This window comes from Schistocerca americana, chromosome 1, assembly GCF_021461395.2.
Source record: "Schistocerca americana isolate TAMUIC-IGC-003095 chromosome 1, iqSchAmer2.1, whole genome shotgun sequence".
NCBI lineage: Eukaryota > Metazoa > Arthropoda > Insecta > Orthoptera > Acrididae > Schistocerca > Schistocerca americana.
The window spans coordinates 605,608,679-605,629,458 of record NC_060119.1 but is presented as its reverse complement, the minus strand read 5'-3'; the positions used below and the strand labels follow the sequence as shown (position 1 = coordinate 605,629,458).

General features: G+C 44.6%; 1 protein-coding gene across 7 annotated transcripts in view; it reads right to left on the bottom strand.

Moving 5' to 3' along the window:
- Positions 1-20,780, bottom strand: part of LOC124607094 (protein SERAC1) — a 276,482-nt gene that overhangs the window by 178,807 nt on the left and 76,895 nt on the right. For all 7 annotated transcript variants that reach the window (XM_047139315.1, XM_047139324.1, XM_047139331.1 and 4 more), the window contains one exon: positions 18,286-18,413. In XM_047139315.1, coding sequence (XP_046995271.1) covers positions 18,286-18,413 — 128 coding nt within the window. The remainder of the gene's footprint in view (positions 1-18,285; positions 18,414-20,780) is intronic.

Sequence of the window (20,780 nt, the reverse complement as noted above, 5' to 3'; positions counted from 1 at the left end):
AAAGTTTCCCTTTGGGTCAAGGCAAACACACCAACTTGTCTAAAACTGGGTATTTCATTAGCCATTCCTTTATTGATTTCCACCCCTAAATAATATTTCAACATATTACATTTCCTGTAATAATTTGCCTTCTAATTGGTTGGTTGGCTTGTGGGGGTTGAAGGGACCAGACTGTAAACGTCATCGGTCCCTTTTTCCACGACCATGAAACATCCACAAGGAATAAAAACAAGCAAGGGAGAGGACAAGGGATGACACAGAATAAGAAAGACACAGACAAAGACCAGAAAAAAGGAAATAAAAGCACACAGAACATTACAGTGGTTGGCCGAGCATGAAGAAGAAAAAAAAAAAAAAAGAAAAGAAAAGAAAAGGGGGGGGGGGGGGGGAGCCAACCACCAAGAGACTCACTAAAAACTCCAATCTAAAACCCCGTAGGCCAAAGGCCAGACTCAACACACAAAAGAGACAAAAGCTCAGATTGAGAGGTAAAAGCCCCCTGCTCTAATAAAACCCAAAACTAAGACTGCCATTGCAGCATCATCTGTTAAAAGTGTAGGGAGCGTATCAGGCAGTACAAACGTCTGCCTGAGCGCAGTTAAAAGCAGACAGTCAAACAAGATGTGGACTACTGTCAACACTGATCCACAGCGACATAAAGGTGGGTTCTCGCGGTGCAATAAATGATTGTAGGTCAGCCAGGTGTGGCCAATGCATAGCTGGCAGAGAACAACTGAGTCCTTGTGAGAGGCTTGCATGGAGCAGTGCCACACACCTGTAGTCTCCTTGAGAACCCAAAGTTTGCCGGGTGAAGGCCGGGTGTGCCATTCATCACCCCAGGTACCAAGGACTTTCTGCTGCAATATTGACTGGAGATCACATTCCAAAACGCCAATCTCCAGGGCGAGTTCACTGATAGCCTGTTTGGCCAGCCTGTCAACACATCCATTACCCAGGATGCCGACATGACCTGGGGTCCACACAAAAACCACAGAGTGGTCGCAACAGGCAAGAGTATGGATGGACTCCTGGATAGCCATCACCAGACAGGAGCAAGGAAAACATCGATCGATAGCCCGTAAACTGCTCAGGGAGTCACTACAGATGACGAAGGACTCACCTGAGCAGGAGCTGACACACTCTAGGGTGCGAGAGATGGCTACCAGTTCTGCAGTGAAAACACTGCAGCCATCCAGCAAGGAGCATTCTTCAGATTGATTCCCAAGAGTAAAAGCATAACCATCTCGACCAGCAACCATCAAATCATTGGTACAAACTATGTCAGAGCCATGAAATGTGGCAAGGATGAAATGAAAGTGTCGACGGAGGGCCTCAGGAGGGATGGAGTCTTTCGAGTCTTATGCCAAATCCAGCTGAAGGCATGGGCAGGGCACACACCACTGGGATATATAGGCCCGGAAAAGAGGTGGGAGAAAGAAAAACGCAAGCCCAGAGGGAAGAGACCAGACGTGAACTGCAATTGTCCTCCCTGACAGGGGCTGCCGTTCTGGAAGATGGGCGACCGAGTTGGGGAACAGAAGATGGTCATTTGGATGCCTGGGCAAGCTACAAACATGTACAGCATAAGTGGCCAGTAGTCACTGGCACCAGATCTGCAATGGAGGGACACTCAATGCCTTGTACAGTCATAGAAGGGTGGACCGATCGGCACCCCAGCTGGTGTGACTCAAGCAACGAAGAGCGTTAAGATGTCGCCAGCACATTTGTTTAAGCCTGATGAGGGAGCCAAGTCAATCGGGTACCAAAAAGCAATCCCAAAAACTGATGCGTCTCCACCACAGCAAGAGGTTCACCGTCAAGATAAAGCCATTGCTCGGGGTGAACAGTGTGACACCAGCAGAAATGCATGACGCAAGTCTTGGCGGCCGATAACTGGAAGCCGCGCGTTACGGTCAAAGACTGCAGCTTGCGGATAGTGCCCTGCAGCTGCCATTCAGCAACTGCAATTCCAGTGGAGCTGTAGTACAGGCAAAAGTCATCAGCATACAAAGAAGGTGATACACACGTTCCCAGAACTGCAGCTAACCCACTGATAGCAACTAAAAAGAGTCACACACTCATGACAGAGCCTTGCGGGACCCCATTCTCCTGGACTCGGGAGGAACTATGGGAGGGACCAATTTGCACACGGAAGGCACGAAGCAACAGAAAATTATGAATAAAAATTGGGAGCGGGCCCCTAGGACCCCACCCATGAAGCGTGGTGAGGATGTGATGTCGCCATGTCATATCACATGCCGTCCGCAAGTCAAAAAAGATGGCAACCAGATGCTGGCAGCAGGCAAATGTCGCACGGATGGCAGACTCCAGGCACACCAGATTATCGGTGGCAGAGTGGCCCTTACAGAACCCACCCTGAGACAGAGACAGAAGGCCCTGAGACTCAAGTAGCCAACTCCACCTCCGGCTCACCATGCGTTTGAGCAACTTACACAGAATGTTGGTGAGGCTAATGGGCCGGTAGCTGTCCACCTCCAGGGGGTTCTTGCCAGGTTTCAACACTGGTAAGATGATGCTTTCCTGCTATTGTGATGGGAACTTACCCTCAACCCAGATACGTTTGGAAAGGTCTAAGAGGTGTCACTGGCAGTCCACCGAGACGTGTCTGAGCATCTGATAGTGGATGTGATCCGGTCCGGGAGCCATATCTGGGCAAGCAGCTAGGGCACTTTGGAATTCCTACTCACTGTATGGAACACTGTATGATTTGGGGTGGTGTGTATGGAATGAAATGCTCTGATGTTCCAACCGCTCTTTCAGGGAGTGGAAGGCCAGCAGGTAATTCACAGAAGCGGACCTCTGAGCATAATGCTCTGCTAAGAATTCTGCAATCATGTCTGAGTCAGTATAGACTGTTCCATTCAGGGAAAGCCTAGGTGCACTGACAGGAGTCTGCTATCCATAGAGTCGCCTAATCTTGGTCCAAACCTGCGATGGGGAGTTACGGTTGCCAATGGTAGAGACATACCTTTCCCAGTACTCTAGTTTCTGTTGGCAAATAGGGCATCAGGCTCGAGCACAGAGCAGCTTAAAGGCAATGAGCTGTTCCAGTGATGGGTGCCACTTACGACGTTGGAAGGCCCACCTGTGATCTATAATCATGTCAGCGATCTCTGGTGATTACCAAGGCACAGTCCTCCGCCAAGGGGACCCGGAAGAACAAAGAATTGGAGATTCCACTGTAGAAATGATGCTGGTGGTTATTGTGTGAACCACCACGTCAATGGCGTCATGAGAAAGGGGCTCAATAGTGGCAATGGAGACAAATGAGTCCCAGTCAGCCTTATTCAAGGCCCATCTGGGGAGGCGCCCGAAAGAGTGATGTAGCGGCAGTGATAGAAAGATCGGAAACTGGTCACTATCGCACAAGTCATCATGCACACTCCATTGAACAGATGGTAGAAGGCCAGGGCTCCAGACCGTAAGGTCAATGGCTGAGTACATGCCATGCACCACACTGAAATGTGTGGAGGTACCATTATTTAAGAGAGAAAAGTTTAGCTGTGCCAACACTTGCTCAATGATAGTGCCTCAGCCTGTTGCCACCAATCCACCCCACAAAGGGTTATGGGCATTAAAGTCGGCCAGTAACAGAAAAGGTGGCAGCAGTTGGGCTATCAGCACAGCCAATACAGGCTGTGGGACATCACCATCTGGTGGAAGTAGATACTGCAGACATTAACAGCCTGAAGCATCCACACCCTAACAGCAACAGCCTCTAAAGGCGTTTGAAGAGGTACACACTCACTGTAAAGAGAGTTAAGGATGTAGACGCAGACTCCATCAGATATCCTCGCATAAGCTGCCTGATTCTTATAATAACCCTGATAGCCACGGAGGGCGCGGGTTCGCATCGCTGGGAACCAAGTTTGCTGGAGAGCAATGCAGAAGAAAGGGTGAAGGCTGATAAGTTGTCGGGGCTTGGCAAGGTGGTGGAAAAAACCGCTGCAATTCCACTGGAGAATGACATCGTCCACGGTCAAAAAAGGCGTGAAGGGACCGAGGAGGCAGATTACGCTGCTGGGACATCTACCACCACTGAAGGAGAGCCTGAATCAAGAACCATTGCATCTGAGGTAGAGGCAAGATCAAGGTAATTGGGGGATATCAAAATCTGCAAATCATCCTCAGACGCAGAGCTGGTTGTAACAGGTGGCACAGAGGCAACCTGAACCTCTTCCTTCTTACCCAGCTTTTTCTTCTTCTTCCCCTCCTCCCACTGCTCCCCATCAATTTGGGGGTTGGTACCCAAAGGAGGTACCTTGGGAGCACCAGAAGAACCACTGTCCAACATCAGAGACACTGGAAGTTTAACAAATGCAGGGACAGCCATCGCCAATGGGGCCAACGAAGTCACAGTCGCAGCATATGATGTAGTCACTGGAACAGGATGAAGTCATTCGTATTTCCTCTTTGCATCTTGATAGGTGGGCCTGCCCAGGACTTTTATCTCCATTATTCACTGCTCCTTATGGAGAACAGAGCAGTCAGGTGAGCAGGGACTGTGGTGCTTCCCACAGTTGACACAAGTAGGAGGAGGCACACACGGAGTGCGCAGGTGCAGAGGACGACCACAATCCCTGCATGTGGTGCTGGAGGTACAGCAAGATCTTATGGGTCCCAACTTCCAGCACTTGAAGCACCGCTTAGAGCAAGGGACGTACGGTTTCACGTCACAACGGTAAACCATCACCTTGACCTTTTCAGGTAATGAGTCACCCTCAAAAGCCAAGATGAAGGCACCGGTAGAAACCCTGTTGTCTTTGGGTTCCATATGCACGCGCCAGACAAAGTGGACACCCCCTCGCTCTAAGTTGGCGCGTAGCTCCTCAACCGACTGCAAGAGGAGGTCTCGATGGAAAATAATACCCTGGAACATGTGGAGGCTTTTATAGGGCATAATAGAGGCAGGGATGTCACCCAGCTTGTCACAGGCAAGCAATGCCCGCAACTGGGCTGAGGAGGCCGTTTGGATCAAAATTGACCCGCTGTGCATTTTGGACAATGCCGCCACTTCCTCGAACCCATCTTCAAGGTGGTCAACAAAAACCTGGGACTTCATTTCCTGAAAGATTGCTTCATCAGTCCTGCTGCAAACGAGGTACTGAGGCGAATATGGCTCACGAGACCTGGTCGCCCTATGGTCCTCCCAAGGTGTGGCCAGGGAGGGAACAATCAGGAATCATAGGTCACAGCATCAAAATCATCACTTACTCACTTTGAGACAGCTGGGGCCGAGCAACCACCAGCTTCATCCAATTTAATCCGTTTCATTGTGGGTCATCCGCCCTGATGCCACCCACTCCGACCAGGTGCTCTCCCCACAGGTGCCACCCAGCCTCAGCAAGGGCCACCTGGCAGGATGGCCATTGCTGGGAGTCCTGGTGCCCCAGAAAGGATGGGCACATACTCCTTGACATACATGGGGAGGTCTCAGCTCTGGAATCAGCAGTGTGATCCCTGTGTTGTCAGGGGGCCAAGAGGATACATGAGAACCACACCATGACAGACTGGTTACCGCGGAGGATTTTGGGTGTCAAAATGGTCCAGAACTGTAGTGGGCGTGAAGGATGGGATGGCACAGGAGACAAGAAGTAGGCAAGCCATAAGACGTTGGGTGCAAATCCCGTTACACGACAATAAGTAGCATGCAAGATCTTGATGCATGATGAACAAACAAAAAACACCACATAAGGCGTACTTCCCTCTTACAACAGGCAGGAATACCGTGGGCCTGTTCTTACCCCTGGACCCACAGGGTGGGCCTTCTAATTCACAGATAGCTCAATATAGTAGTAGCGTACCGCACTGCCATCAACAGGTGATCTTACACACTGGTGTTCAATGTGTATGTGAGAGTTGATACATTGCTGCTAAACCAAACGTATGACAAGTAGAAATGTAACTTAAAGTGGTCCAAGATGGTCTTGAAACAAGACAGCTAGGACTAATTCTCTCACTGCCTACAGCCACCACTTTTTCACCCTATAAACAGCACTGAGATTTTCACAGTATAAAGCTTGTTTTAAATGCATTACTCAGTTTACATCTGTTGTCTCAGTTTATTACATTTCTACAATCTGAATTTCAGCATATATTTGTGCAGTCTGAATTTCAGTAGGTTGTACTAATAAGCGTGTCACTGGAGTTCACTGCACACACTAGAGAAATGCATTGCATCTCTACTGTTGCTTTCTTACCCACATTGTGAGCCAATCTGGAGGTGGAAGTGCAGCAACCTTATTGCAAGAACAAGATCAAGGGGATTAAATTCTCATGTTGTTCACAACCACACACACTGACTATGCAGATAACACTTGCCTAAACCCATTAAAACGTATAGGTCACTGGGTATTAGTTGTCTTAGTTGATTAAATTCATGGAATGTGAATTTCCACAAGTTCTCCCACAACACTATCCCAATAAGAAGTAGGTATGCAAGCTAATTTGTGTCGTCCCAGTTAATTACACGCCCCTTCAAGATGAGGTGTTTTAGAATGGGGGCTTGCTGAGCTGTAGAAGACATGTAAATCATTCGAACAGAATTTTTAGTTTTTGAATACTGCACCCATTTTGGAGAAATGAGATTTTTGTTTGTTTTTAATGTGAAATATCTTTGCCTGCATGTTGGAAGAACCAAGTCTTGGTTTGAGGGCTGAAAGCACAGTTGATCGTACACAATTTATTTTCAAAAACATGGTGCCAGAAAAGGGTAACTAAGGAGAAGCTTTATCATCAATGCAGGAAAAGACAGACTGCTACTTATTGTAGAGAAGACATGTCAAGTTGCAGACAGGCACAATTACAAGATACTTACATAAAGCTTTTGGCCACAGTCTTCATTAGTATAAGAGACATGCACACCATTCACACACACAACCATGCAAGTTGGCGGTCGTGTGTGTGTGAGGTGTGCTTGCTTGAGTGTGTGAATGTTTGTCTCTCTTTTACTGATGCAGGCTGTGACTGAAATCTTTATTTAAGTCTTTTAATTGTCCTTGTCTGCAACTTGATGGGTCTTCTTTATGGTAATTAGCAATCTGTCTTTTCCTACAGTGATGATATTCCTGCCTGGAGTTTCCATTGTTTAAGGAGTAGCTTTTTGATTCTGATCTTCATTCAGTCCCTTCCTTTTGTGATTTGGCTTCTGGTGAAAAGTATGGTCGATTTTAATGTGATGCTCTTTTTCTCGGTTCCTATAAAAAAAAGAAAATTGTATTCAGATACTTTCCATCATTACTTAGACTGTCCATGACTGATAGGGAATGGGCTCTGTCACTGAGCAGTCTCAGTATGCACACAGCAGAAGCACTATTCAGTCAGCATTCATATCACACATTTTGTAGCCAATGCAACGTCACGGCAAATCCATGTCCTCACTATAAGAGCCATTATATAGGATGACACAGGAAGAAAAGTCAATAATCAGAATTTAGTATCCCAATCTACAGCAGATGTCAATAGCAGCAGCAACTGAGAGATCCTGCAACTCACCAGCAGAAAAGTCACTGCAGCAGGCTGCAAGGGCTTAACTGGGGTGTCAAGTGCAGTACCACTAACCGAGATAGATGCTAGCCAGCTGTCAGGCTCAGCACTGGTTCCAAGATATAGTCAACCATGATAATGCTACAATTTCTTTTTGAACTGTCTGGTTTTAACTACTGGTAAATATACAATGTGCAGCAGCAGCAGCACACAGTATCAGGAGCAACCAAAACTGCAGCAGGAACAGAAGCAGCAGATGCAAGAACTGCATGCTGTATCCTTAGTTCTTGTGCCAGCAACATCAGTTGGTTGTTACAGCAATGCCCTCACTGCAATTTCCCTACTTCAGTGAGGCTTCAAAGAGCTGAGAGATATTCCAGTGTAATTTTCAACAGCTCTGTCATGCTTATAACATTTCTGAATATACAGCAAAGTACTTTACCCCTGTGTTCTATCAGTATTTTGTATGAAATGGTGCAGAAATAGTTACCACCTGCAAACTCCACTGATTTATGTTTTAATAAATTTTGCCTTGTTAACCAAAAGCTATTGTCATCAGATGCAATTTGTGGCAGCTAGGCTAAAGTTTAATCAATGTCATAAACAACATGGGCAGTTTTACACAGATGTGTTGCTGATCTGCAGTATAATTATGACAGTGTAATTCCCCTTGCCACAATTGTACGGTGTCCAATGCAGAATCATTGATTCACAATGTGGTCATTGCCCAGCCCCTGACAGGAAAGCCATGGCTAAAGTATCAGCCACAGCAATCCTAGTCTTATGCCATTCTTTAAGAGTGTTAAATCTTTCGAGGTTGCTTCCATAGCTAAGCATAGCTCCACTAACAAAATTCAGGTGCTTGTGACAAAGCAAGCTGGGATAATTTTAATTCCCCTCTTATTTTGCCATCTGCCTCCCTACATTCTTTTTGTTACTTTTAACTGTTTAGCAGTGCAGTACGACATCACCGAGGACAACCAACAAAAAAATAAAATGCAGGTGGGACCGCTACATGCTAAAAGCAGTTAGCTAATGTGGTGAGCAACAGCCAGCTGATGGTTCAACTTATCATCATCTTCTTACACTCCTACAGTCTCATCAGAGTTTATGACCATCTAGATCACTGGCATCTCATAGGATGACATTGATCATAATGATTCATTCCCACTCAGTGTAAAGTAAATGTTTTTCTAATACTAAGCAAGAGGGTCAAAAATGCCTTTCCATCTCAACGTTGAAGTGCGCACCACATGTCAGTAAAACTGCTGTCATACCCAATTGTGTGTCGATAAGCTGCACACTGGCATCGCGTAACAACACAGATCTGTTAAGATGGTAGTCCTCCTGGGAAATTTCAGAAATTGATATTTTTGCTTAATATGTTCTCTGGGTTCTCTACTTCATTGTAGTGTTCAACCCAAGTTCCCAAGCAACTCCACTGTCAAGTTATAAGGCGATTTGTGAAAAAGAGTCTCCGAAAACCGTTCACAGTGGGAAACAATAGTCAACATTACGTCTAATATGACAGCAAGTAATTTTAATGATGGCCTAACAGACATTATGGAAATTATGAACATGCTCAAACCTGAGATCAGACTAGCCTGTTACTACTTCAGCACAAAAGTGAAAGAAATATGTATCAAGTAAGCAGAGCAGTGGATGACAGAAGCTACTAAAGAAATCTGTAGGACCACCATGGCTGCAAATAAAATGGAGGAGGACCCCTTTTGGATCTGAAGAAATTGCTGTATGGTCCAGGAATTGTTGACTAGATGTATGTTTAACTTAACTACAAAAAATGTAACCAATATTTTAGACAAGGTTTTCTCCAAATCACATTTTTTCAAATTGGCTGGGAAGATAACTTGAGAACAGTACATACGATAGCATTCTACATTTTTTAATATTCTCTATCAGCGCGCACAGCCATTTTATGTCATATTCAAAAGTCTATTTTTGGTGCACACTTTTCTCTCAATGTTTTGAGCGAAAACCATGACTTTTGTTTCAACATATCACCATTTTTTAGACCTTAATATTTTTCAATTATCCTACATATGCAAAAATAATTTCTTAAGGACAAGAGTATAAGGAATAAAACTACATCATCAGATTCAGTATTACTTTTTATTTTACCAGAAAAAAATAATGAGAACTGCCTATTTTTCATGCAGTCAAAGAGAGCTACCACCTTAAGATGAAATGCTTCATGTAATCAACAGCTCAGCTCTCCTTTGCAGCAAAAAGCCCAGCAATGTGTTGTGTCTTACTGCCAAAAGACAATTCCTCTCCTGAGAGAACTGCCACTTACAGCTAAGTACAAAACATTGAACAGGCCTAAAATTCTCAGTTGTAGATTGGCCTAAAGCAGTTAACATCTTCAGCTTTGACGCCTTTACAAAAAAATGGTTCAAATGGCTCTGAGCACTATGGGACTCAACTGCTGAGGTCATTAGTCCCCTAGAACTTAGAACTAGTTAAACCTAACTAACCTAAGGACATCACAAACATCCATGCCCGAGGCAGGATTCAAACCTGCGACCGTAGCGGTCTTGCGGTTCCAGACTGCAGCGCCTTTAACCGCACGGCCACTTCGGCCGGCGACGCCTTTACAGCAATTGGTTTCAAACAGTGGACAATGCAAATTTAGTGTGCAAAACAGGCCCATTTATTGATCTCGATTTCCTCTGTGTTACATTAAAGGAGACTTTCAAAGCATCACTATGTTGTCTAAAATATTTTACTGCCTATTATCTATAAAACTATCTGCAAGGTCAAAATTAAGGTCAAAATTTTATAGAACTCGCCCTCTATAGTTTGGATTTTAGAGTTACCGTTCAGGTCAAGCTCATGCAGCTTCAGCAACAAGGTGTCATTGGCAATGACAATAGTTATCATTAAAAATACCTGTCACATCCATATACGTATATTTGAGGTGATTTTAAAGCAACTATAAGTGCTCAGGCAAACATTGATCTCTATCCTATACCACACCCACAGTATTTTTTAATAAAGCTAGCGAGACGCCAATGCCATTTAAAAACTGATTTCAAAGATACATAACTACAACTGACAGCACACAGTGAATCAAAACAATTATTCATCTTAAATACACCATTCCATATTTTCCAGTAGAATCTCTTGGGGGATTGTTATCACCCCAGCCACAGTTCAGAAATGTTTAAACCAATTAATTTTTGTATTCCGTAGGGCATCAATATCTTAGACAAAATTCGTGTAACATGGATGACGCAAACAGAACAACATAGGCATATTTGTAGTGGCAAAGGTACCATGCTCACATGCAACCACACTGACATGATAAAAAAAAATTTAACCCACTAACATGATACAACTCCAGTACTTTCTTGGTACAATTACCTATTATGCTAAGTTCATAACGGATGCAGCACAAACTGTGCACCTGCTAAATCAGCTTCACAAAAAATTTGTCAAATTTGTGTGGTCAGTGGCACACCAGCAGGCTTTTAAACACCTTGAGGATCTAAAACCACCACAGTGGTTGATACTGAATAAAAGAGCTTGCAGTCAATGCTTGTTATGGATGCTTCGCAACACAGGATCGGGACAGTTCCGTCCCATTTAAAACCTGTCAAATTCTAAAGACTGCCTACACCTCTAAAACATTAATGGCATCACAACTAACCTCTTCACAGACTAAAAATGAGGTCTTACAGTGTGAAGAAGTTTCATGTTTATTAGTATGGCAGCAAATTTTACCTATTAACTGACCACAAAAAATTAATGTCACTTTTGAAGCAAAGATTGAATCTCCTGAAAAGACAGTGCAGCATCTTCAATGGTGGATGTTGCTTTTAAATGGCTATAACTACGAAATCCTCTTACGACCCACTGCTCAATATGGCAACTCAGATGTCCTGTTCTGTCTTCTCATTGGCCCCGACTTCATGTTTGATTGTCAGGAAATGGTTTGTTTTGCATCTGACCAGCACATGCAACAAACTTGGATGACTTCCCATTGACAATTGGTGAGGTAGCCAAAGAGTCAGCCCATGGCCTGCTACTGTGCAAAGTTTTGTCAACAGACCAGCTGGGGTGGATGCAAAGCTTATCAAAACAAGTGCAGCCATCATTTCATAGCTATTTTGGAATGTGGCACTGGCTTCATGCAACAAATGGCAACTCAAGATTAACCTCCGATGACTGTGACTACAGGGTCATCATCTCACAACCGCTCATCTTCGAACTGCTTCATGCCTTGCACTGGAGGATGATGCACATTGATAATGATGGTGATGTTTGGTTTGTTGGGCACTCAACTGTGTAGTTATGATCACCTTTACAGATTCCCAATCTGTTCAATGTCTAGTCTTGCCACTTTCCTGAAAGATGATGAAATGATGAGGCAACACAAACACCCAGTATCTGGGCAGAGAAAATCCCCACCCCGGACAATAATTAAACCTGGGACCCCGTGATCCACAGGTAGCAATGCTAGCCACTATACCACAAACTGTGGATGTGACGCACATAGAGGCGTTAGATCAACAGCACATACCTTGGCTTGGTATGAATGCTGCAACTGAGCATGCATGAAATTCCTGTCAGCACTGCTTCCTGAAGCAGGCAGCTCCAGTACAGGGTTTGTCTCCATAGCTATGTCTGGATCAATCACAGGAAGAGACAGAATGTTGATTTTGCAAGGCCATTTGAGGGCATAGAGCAATGTGGCTGCTTGTGGTGGACACTCTCTCCCACACAACTTTTGTGGCATGGATGCTATCACTGATCGCCCAACTGTGCCCTCTCTGGCTGAAATACTGCCAGGCCACAGGCATCAGTCCCTGGTAAACTTTCTGCATCCCATGCAGAATGCCCAGCCCAAGTATATGTCTGTCTGTGCACACAGTACCCGTGTCTAGGCATACATATTCAGCTAACAATCAAAGTGGGCCCAACGGATCACCCACCACTGAGATCAACTCTGGCTGGAACTGCATTTATAACCAATGCCCCTGCTGCCATTGCCTCCAATCCAGAGATCTGACACTCATGCAACCACCAAATATGCTGACAGCCATAGCCCTGTGCCACCTCTACTGCCCACTCACAGGTACAACTGAATCCCTGCTAGCCCACATGTAAGCACAAAGACAAGTGGGCTGGGGTATTGGAACCCACATACACGGAACCACTCCCATGCACACAGAACCACTCCCACTGCACAGGCCACTTCTAGCAACTGTTGCACCACCTTATCTGCCTGTCACATATACGCTGCCAACTCTTTTACCCTTGTAGAAGCACACCAGGCCACTGGAGCAGGTCATTCATGAAGAAGTAACATCAGCCGGTAAGGAGTGCAGCTATGCCTCCTCTCCTCCCATGCTGGCAACGATACAAAAATCTACATCTATACTCTGCAAACCACCAGGAAGCAAAGGCCGGGGGTACATCCTGTTGTACCACTATTAGGGCTTCTTCCCATTCCATTCACATATGGCGCGCACAAAGAACGATTGTTTGAAAGCCTCTGTGAATGCAGTAATTATTCTGATCTTATCTTCACGATCCCTGTGTGAGAGATTCTTAGGGGACTGTAGTATATTCTTAGTCATCATTTATTCTTAAAACTTTGTTAATAGGCTTTCTCAGAATAGTTTATTTCTATCTCCAAAAGTCTTCAGTTCAGTTTCTTCAGTATCTCTCTGTCACTCTCCTATGGATCAAACGACCTGTGACCATTTGTGCTGCCCTTCTCTGTATACATTCAGTATCCCATGTTAGTCCTACCTGATAAGGGTCCTACATACTTGAGTGATACACTGGAACTGGTTACATGAGTGATTCATAAACAGTCTCCTCTGTAGACTGATTGCACTTCCCCAGTGTTCAACCAATAAACGGAAGTCTACCACCTGCTGAGCATATGTGATCATTCAACTTCATACCTCTATTAACTGTTACACCCAGGTATCTGATGAGTTAGCCAACTCCAACAATGACTCACTGATATTATAGTCATAGGATACTATGTTTTTTCGTTTTGTGAAGTGAACAATTTTACATTTTTGAACAGTTCAAGCAAATTGCCAACCTTTGCACGACTTTGAAATCTTATCAAGATCTGACTGAATATTTATGCAGTTTCTTTCAGATAGTACTTCATTATAGGTAACTGAATTATCTGCAAAAAGTCTGAGGTCTGAGATTACTATCAAACTGTCTGCAACATCATTAATATACAACATGAACAGCAAGGGTCCCAACACACTTCCCTGGGGAACACCTGAAGTTACTTCTACATCTAACACCCCCAGGGGCTCAGCATTCATTTGCTGGGTACGGGCTTGGCAACCCCAGGGTTCCTGAGCTGGGAACTGGTAAGTGCTGCCAGGCCCCTGTCACTGTAAGCTCTGGGCATGTTTCAGCAACCACTGTGTGGCACAGCGGTGGAACATTGTGTGTCTCAGGGAATGGGGATCTTGGCTTGACTGCCCGGATTGTGAGGATGGAATAAACCTCTATAAAAAAAACCTCAACCACAAGGTGCGCTGCACGCTGATGAGACGCATGGCTGTTGAGGTAGAACAGATGTTAGCGGGCAACCTCTGTGGAACCTGCCGCACCTCAGTTGTATAAGGCTTACTCAGGCATGCGGGGCTCTGTCTGAGTGGACCCTCACTTCCCTAGCTGCTCGTGGGACCAAAATGGAGCCTTTGAAATCTTTTTTTCCTCCTCCCAGCGGAAAGGGTGGGATGCTAGAAGGTTCTAACTCCCAGTCTATCAAGAGGGCTCATGTAGTCAGTCCCCCTGACTCCAGTGCTTCTTTGACAACTATAGTCTTTAGTAACAGAATGCATTCTGGTCCTCAGAATGCATTTCTCATAGTGAAATGGAAAGAGGGTAGTTTCGAGAAGGTTTTGCCCTTCTACATACAAAAGGGTTTGGAGGGAATCTGTGGATCCTTAAAATCCATGAAGCGCTTGCGCGATGGGACCTTGCTAATGGAAACTTCCAATTCCTAGCAGGCAGCTAACCTCCAAACTGCTAAATGCCTTGGGGAATATGCCATAGACACTGGCCTGCACAGTACCTTGAATTATAGCAAAGGTGTTGTGACACACCGGGATCTAGTTGACATTCCCAAGGAGGAACTGTAACATGAGTGGGCATGGGAAGGTATAGTTGAAGTGCAACATATCATGAAGAGGGTTGATGGCAGTCTTATCAAATCCGACTCCTTTATTCTAACCTTCAGTAGCACAAAACTTCTTGAGCATGTTAAGGCTGGCTTCCTTCACCTTAGTGTGAGGCCTTATTTCCCGACCCCAACGTGCTGTTTTAAATGCCAGCGTTTCGGGCATACCGCCTTAGGGTGTAAAGGTGAAGCGACTTGTGGCAACTGTGGTAAGGCCACTCATGAAGGAGTTGGTTGCTCATCTCCAGCCAAATATATCAATTGCTCTGGAAACCACTGTGTTTGGAGTAGGGACTGCCAAATCTTTTTAGAGGGACGCAAAGTCCAGGAAATAAAAGCAACCAAGCGTATCCCCTATGGTGAGGTCAAAAAGATCTACAAGTCGATGCAACCTCCCAAATTTGCTACATCTTTTGCGACACCTGCAGATGTCAGTGCACTTGCAAGGCAGCGAGTGTTTCAGAGCCTGTAGCCTCTACTTGAACAGCAGAGAAAGGTACAGTGTCCAACTTGGGCCAGCCCCTGGTGTCTCCAACAACAATTGAGGCTGTTCAGAAGCCCAGTATGGCCATTACAACTCCCACGTCAGCTCCACCAAAGCCCACCAAACCGCAAAAAGCTTCCAGAAAGCAGCAACGGCAGGTTAAATCATGTGATAAACAGTCTGACCATGTTGATGTCAAATGTTTCAAATGGCTCTGAGCACTATGGGACTTAACTTCTGAGGTCATAAGTCCCCTAGAACTTAGAACTACTTAAACCTAACTAACCTAAGGACATCACACACATCCATGCCCGAGGCAGGATTCGAACCTGTGACCATAGCGGTCGCGCGGTTCCAGACTGTAGTGCCTAGAGCCGCTCGGCCATTCCGGCCGGCCATGTCAATGTCATTTTACGTTATGCTTCATCTGACTCTTATCCAGACTGATGGAGTATGACATATGTGTGGGGCAATCATCTCGCCCCACGACTGCCCCTCCACCTGCTGCAGTCTCCCCACCCTATCGGAAAGACAGGATAAAGGTGCTATCCCAGTCATAGATGACTCCCATACTTCAGTGGAACTTACAGTGGTTCAGGATGCATGTGGAGGAACTTCGTCTACTCTCTCAGGGTCAACCACTGAGTCTGTGTCTCCAGGAGACTTATTTCTATCCATCATACATCCCTGAGCTACGAGGCTATACACTCCACAAAAAGGACGACCTGCATGGAGAGAGAGCTATAGGAGGCATAGGTATTTTCATCAGGACGGACTACCACTCCTCGCCTTTCTCACTTATGGCGACTTCAAAAGCCGTTGCTGTGTCCAGCACATGCATCATCCATTGACTATATGTTCCCTTTACTTGCCCCCACATGATGCACTCGATGAAAAGGCCCTCACCGACCTTGTTACACAGCTCCCCAAGCTGTTCATCATCTGTGGTGATTTTAATGCCCACAATGTGCTTTGGGGCTCTGTAATTACCTGTCTCAGGGGTAGAGCAATTGAGAGGCTTCTCCTGTCATCCTGTGCATACTTGCTAAATTTGGGATAGAGCACTCACTTCTGCACAGCGACTGGGTCGTTCTCTCCCACTGATCTCTTGCTTTGCTCTTCAGCTCTTGCCCACAGTGCTCATTGGGAAGTGGTCGATGACTTTCATGGAAGTGATCACTTCCCGATCTGGATTCACATGCCAGATGGCATGGGCCCCAAAAGGAAACCGCCACGATGGGTGCTCAGTAGAGCCAATGGGACACTTCATAGCCAGTTGGCCCAGTTCGAACACTGTGCGAATGTCGAGGCATGGTTGGATCATATTACCAAAACGGTCCACCATGCCACTGTGGCAGCCATTCCACAGTCCACGGGCCACCAGAAGAGGCAACCTGTCCCTCGGTGGAGTGCCGAATGCTGCTCTGCAATCAGGACCAGACGTGCGGCTCTGCATAGGCTCCAGAGTCATCCAACTGGTGAGAATCTTGCAGCCTTTCGGGTGGCGAGGGCAAAATGTCACCAAATTATTCAAGAGAGGAAGAAGAGGTCATGGCAACAGTTCCTGAACACCATTAATCATTCCACCAAAAGTTCCATTGCATGGGAAACCATCAGGAGAATTTCTGGGAGAGGAGGGAGGTGCCCCATGGCTGCTGCAATGAATAACAGCACTTTCCACATGCATCTGTGAGACATTGCCCACACTATGGCAGTGTATTTTGCCACAGTTACTGCAACAGCCAGTCAAGATCTGGTTTTCCAGTGCCATAGAGGGTTCCTGAGAGGTGTAGTTTGGACTTCCAGTCCACCCCTAATGAAGTTTACAACTTCCCATTCTCCATGTGGGAGATGTATTCTACATTATCTATGGCTTGTAACACATCCCCTGGTCATGACAGGATCCATTACAGTATGCTACAGCACCTGACAAGGTGCAACAAAGATATCCTCCTCGCACTTTTTAATGCCATTTGGGCGTCAGGCCGCTTTCCTGACTCATGGCATGAGGCAGTTTTAATTCCTCTTTTAAAACCTGGGAAAGACCGCACATGCCCAAGTAGTTACTGTACCGTTACCCTCACTAGTTGCATGGGAAAGACCTAAGAGAAGATGGTCAACCGCTGCCTTGTCTGGATCTTAGAATCCCCGCAACTTCTTAGTCGCTTTCAGTGTGGATTCAAGAGGTTTCGTTCCACCTTTGATAACCTCACCCTCCTGGAGGGTGCACAGGAAGTGCATGCAGTTGTGCGAGGAAGAATGGCTGGTGGTGATGGCCAATAAGCTGCGACTGGTGAAGTCAAGAACTCAGCCATGCTATGGGTCAGAACTATGGTTTTTAAATGCTGATCTGAAAAGAAGAATAACAGCTGTGGAAATGGATCATTTACAAAGGAGTGCCAGAGTATCAAGAACCAAAAGTGAAAGCTCAAAAGAAGGCAGATGAAACACTGCTAGACAGAATTGAAAGAAAATCTCTAAAGTGGTATGGGCATCTGTTGAGAACGCAATATCATTTATGATAAATGGGGATTAAAATGAGTCTGACAAAAACTGAATATCTGGTAGTGAATAGTGACACTAAATTTGAAGATCGCATCAGTGAAAGAGCAGTTATGAAACAGGTGGAAAAATTTTTGAATGGAAACCACCTAGCAGACATAAAAGGGGTAGACCATGATGTTCTTGGATTGACCACATCAGTGGAATAATTGAGCATCATGGGATATACAAGGAGGATGCACTGAATAGAGAGGCTTGGCAGAAGATAACAGGATTACAACAAAATGTTGTTATTAACTGATCTCTGTGTTAATTAATTCTGTAATAACAATAATAATAATAATAATAATAATAAAACAGCTTCACTGATTATGTCATTCAGCTAAACCTTACACAGAAAATAGACACATTTTTCAGTCTATCTAGCTCCTTGTTTTGCTTCTTTATGTAGTATTGCAGTTTACTTACTTACTAAATTATGTTTGCATATCAGCACTGTACGCCCACACACACACACACACACACACACACACACACACACACACACACACACACACATATGTATGTTCAAAATGAGAATGGACATTATAGTGTACTTAATAATTACCTGCTTGTTGTGATATAAATTTATGTAAACTGATTTCAGAAAATATTTCAGATCAGCTCCATCACTTCGTGCTAATCCTACAGCTGTCCGTGCATCACATGACTGAGCTATGTTACAGAAATCAGAATCTAAAAAGAAATTAAACACACAGGATTACAAATCATGTAACTGAATGACATTTAGTGAGCACAGAATTTAAAAAGTGGTTGGAAGATACAAAAGACTATTGTGGTTTAAAGTTTCTTCAATAATGAATTGATTATAAAGAGAGCAAGAGGTTGCCTGGCAAGGATTGGTGACATATTCATTTATGCTCTAGTTGAATCTCACCAGTGCAATTTTATCGTGTGTTACCCCAAAATCTAAACAAAATTTTAAAAGGCTAACGGGCAATTGACTGATCTCACATTTTTTTTTTCCAAAGAAATCAAAGCATTGGGTTACTGGATTTTTTTTTTTTTTTTTTTTTTTCCCGCAATACAATTCCCCAGGTGAATTGAATTCAATAGTGCAGAATGCACTGACAATTAGTTTTTAGAGCCAATAACCCACAGTGATTGAGCAGTGATACCAATTGTCAATAGCTCATCTGACCATGATGATCAAATGTGCACAATAAAATATTCTGACCAGTTATGTACAGATCGCAGAAGAAAAGTACTGTATCGCAAAATCATAAACATTAATTCGATCACAGTACTTAGAGAGACATTATGGGAAAAACTAAGTGGAGAAAATTATCCAGCAGAGCAGATAGAAAATTTAACTGTTTCCAAAACATATCCCTACAGCACAATTTGGATCATTATTACACAAAAAATAAATAAAAATAGTGACCCATATGGAACAGAGACCCCCAGAGAATACATCTGACAAAAGCACTGGCACTTTCAAACCACAGGCAACCAAAATCAGTTTACTTCTTCGAAGTGCTTAAACACTGGAAACACTGGGAGTAGTACCTACATCAGATTCATTTGTGTAAATACTCCATGTGACACTAAAATCCCTAAAAGAAGTTCAAAATTCATCAGGTCATTAACTAACTGCCATAGGACTTCGGTGACTATGGCAGTATTCCTAGCAGAATTATTACTCTTAAACTATCTTTGTAATCAATGACTCAGGACATATTTTCTGACAGGTTTAAGGATAGAGAAGTAACACCAATCTATGAAATTGAAGCTGAGGAAATCAATCATAATTACAAGTGTATTTTGTGACCTGTCAACATTTGAGGAACTGGACCATAATACAATGATGAGTCATTTATACAGGGTGGAGAAAAATTGTGGCACGTAATTTTAACCCTGGATAGCTGATGTCAGTAGGAACCAAAATTATTAATGTTGTGTAGGTCGACAATGCACAATTTTTAAAATACGGAAACTTGGCACCACATGCTCTGATTGGTCACAGGATTGCCCTGTTGCAGGATGCTCTGGACAACACATGACCACAAATGCTTTGCCTGCTGGAGATTGTGATGTATCCAAGGCAGCCCACATGCATGGTGGTGGTGCACCAGCCTTCTGCTCTGGGGGCGAATCCACCAGGGTCCCGACACATCCATTGAAGTTCCACGATAAGACATACCGGGAACAAACACATCAACAGCTGTTAGTTCACATACAGAAAGTCTTTTACAAATTGTTTAGGCCCTGAAAAGGGCCTTCTTTGTAGCTAGGACATTGTTTACTTAAAGCAGGTGCTCGAACTGGTGACCTTCTGACACGACACCAGCTTGGTAACGTCAAACGGTGTTTTGCCGAACTCTTTCAAAGATTCCTGGCATTGCCCTGATGTGATTGGCAGTTCGCATCCAGGTGGGTGAACTAGAACCTTCAAGAATCCCCACAGGAAAAAGTCCCATGGCATGAGGTCTGGTGATTGCGGGGACCATGTCTTACTAGCACCTCTGCCAATTACCCAGCCATCAAAAAGTTCATTTAAATATCTGTGCACAACACTACTGTTTTGTGCAGGTGCCCCATCATGCTCCAATCACATGAGTAGCCATATGTCCATGGAAACATCTTCCAGCAGGCTGGGTAGAGTTTCCTGCAAAAAAAAAAAAAAAAAAAAAAAAAAAAAAAAGGTAATTTTACCCTATAAGTTGGGGAGACAGATGGATTGGCCCTATCAGATGATCACCCACAATGGATGCCCAAATGTTGAGCAACAATTGTTACTGGTGTCCGTGGACATATGTGACATGGGGATTTCCCCTTGCCCAGTAATGTACATTTCAAGCATTGTAAAGGCCATCCCAATGGAAGGTGCACTCATCGGTAAACAACACAATGGTGAGAAAGTTAGGACCTCATGCAACACATTGCAGAAACCATCGGCAAAACCCTAGCCTGTGTTCATAGTCTGCCACAGGATTTAGGTCTTGGACAGGGTGGAAACTAAATGGATGCTGGCCGTCAGCCTTCACAACTTCCCAAACTAACCAATGAGTGGCTCCCATGTCACGTCCAACTGCTCGAGTA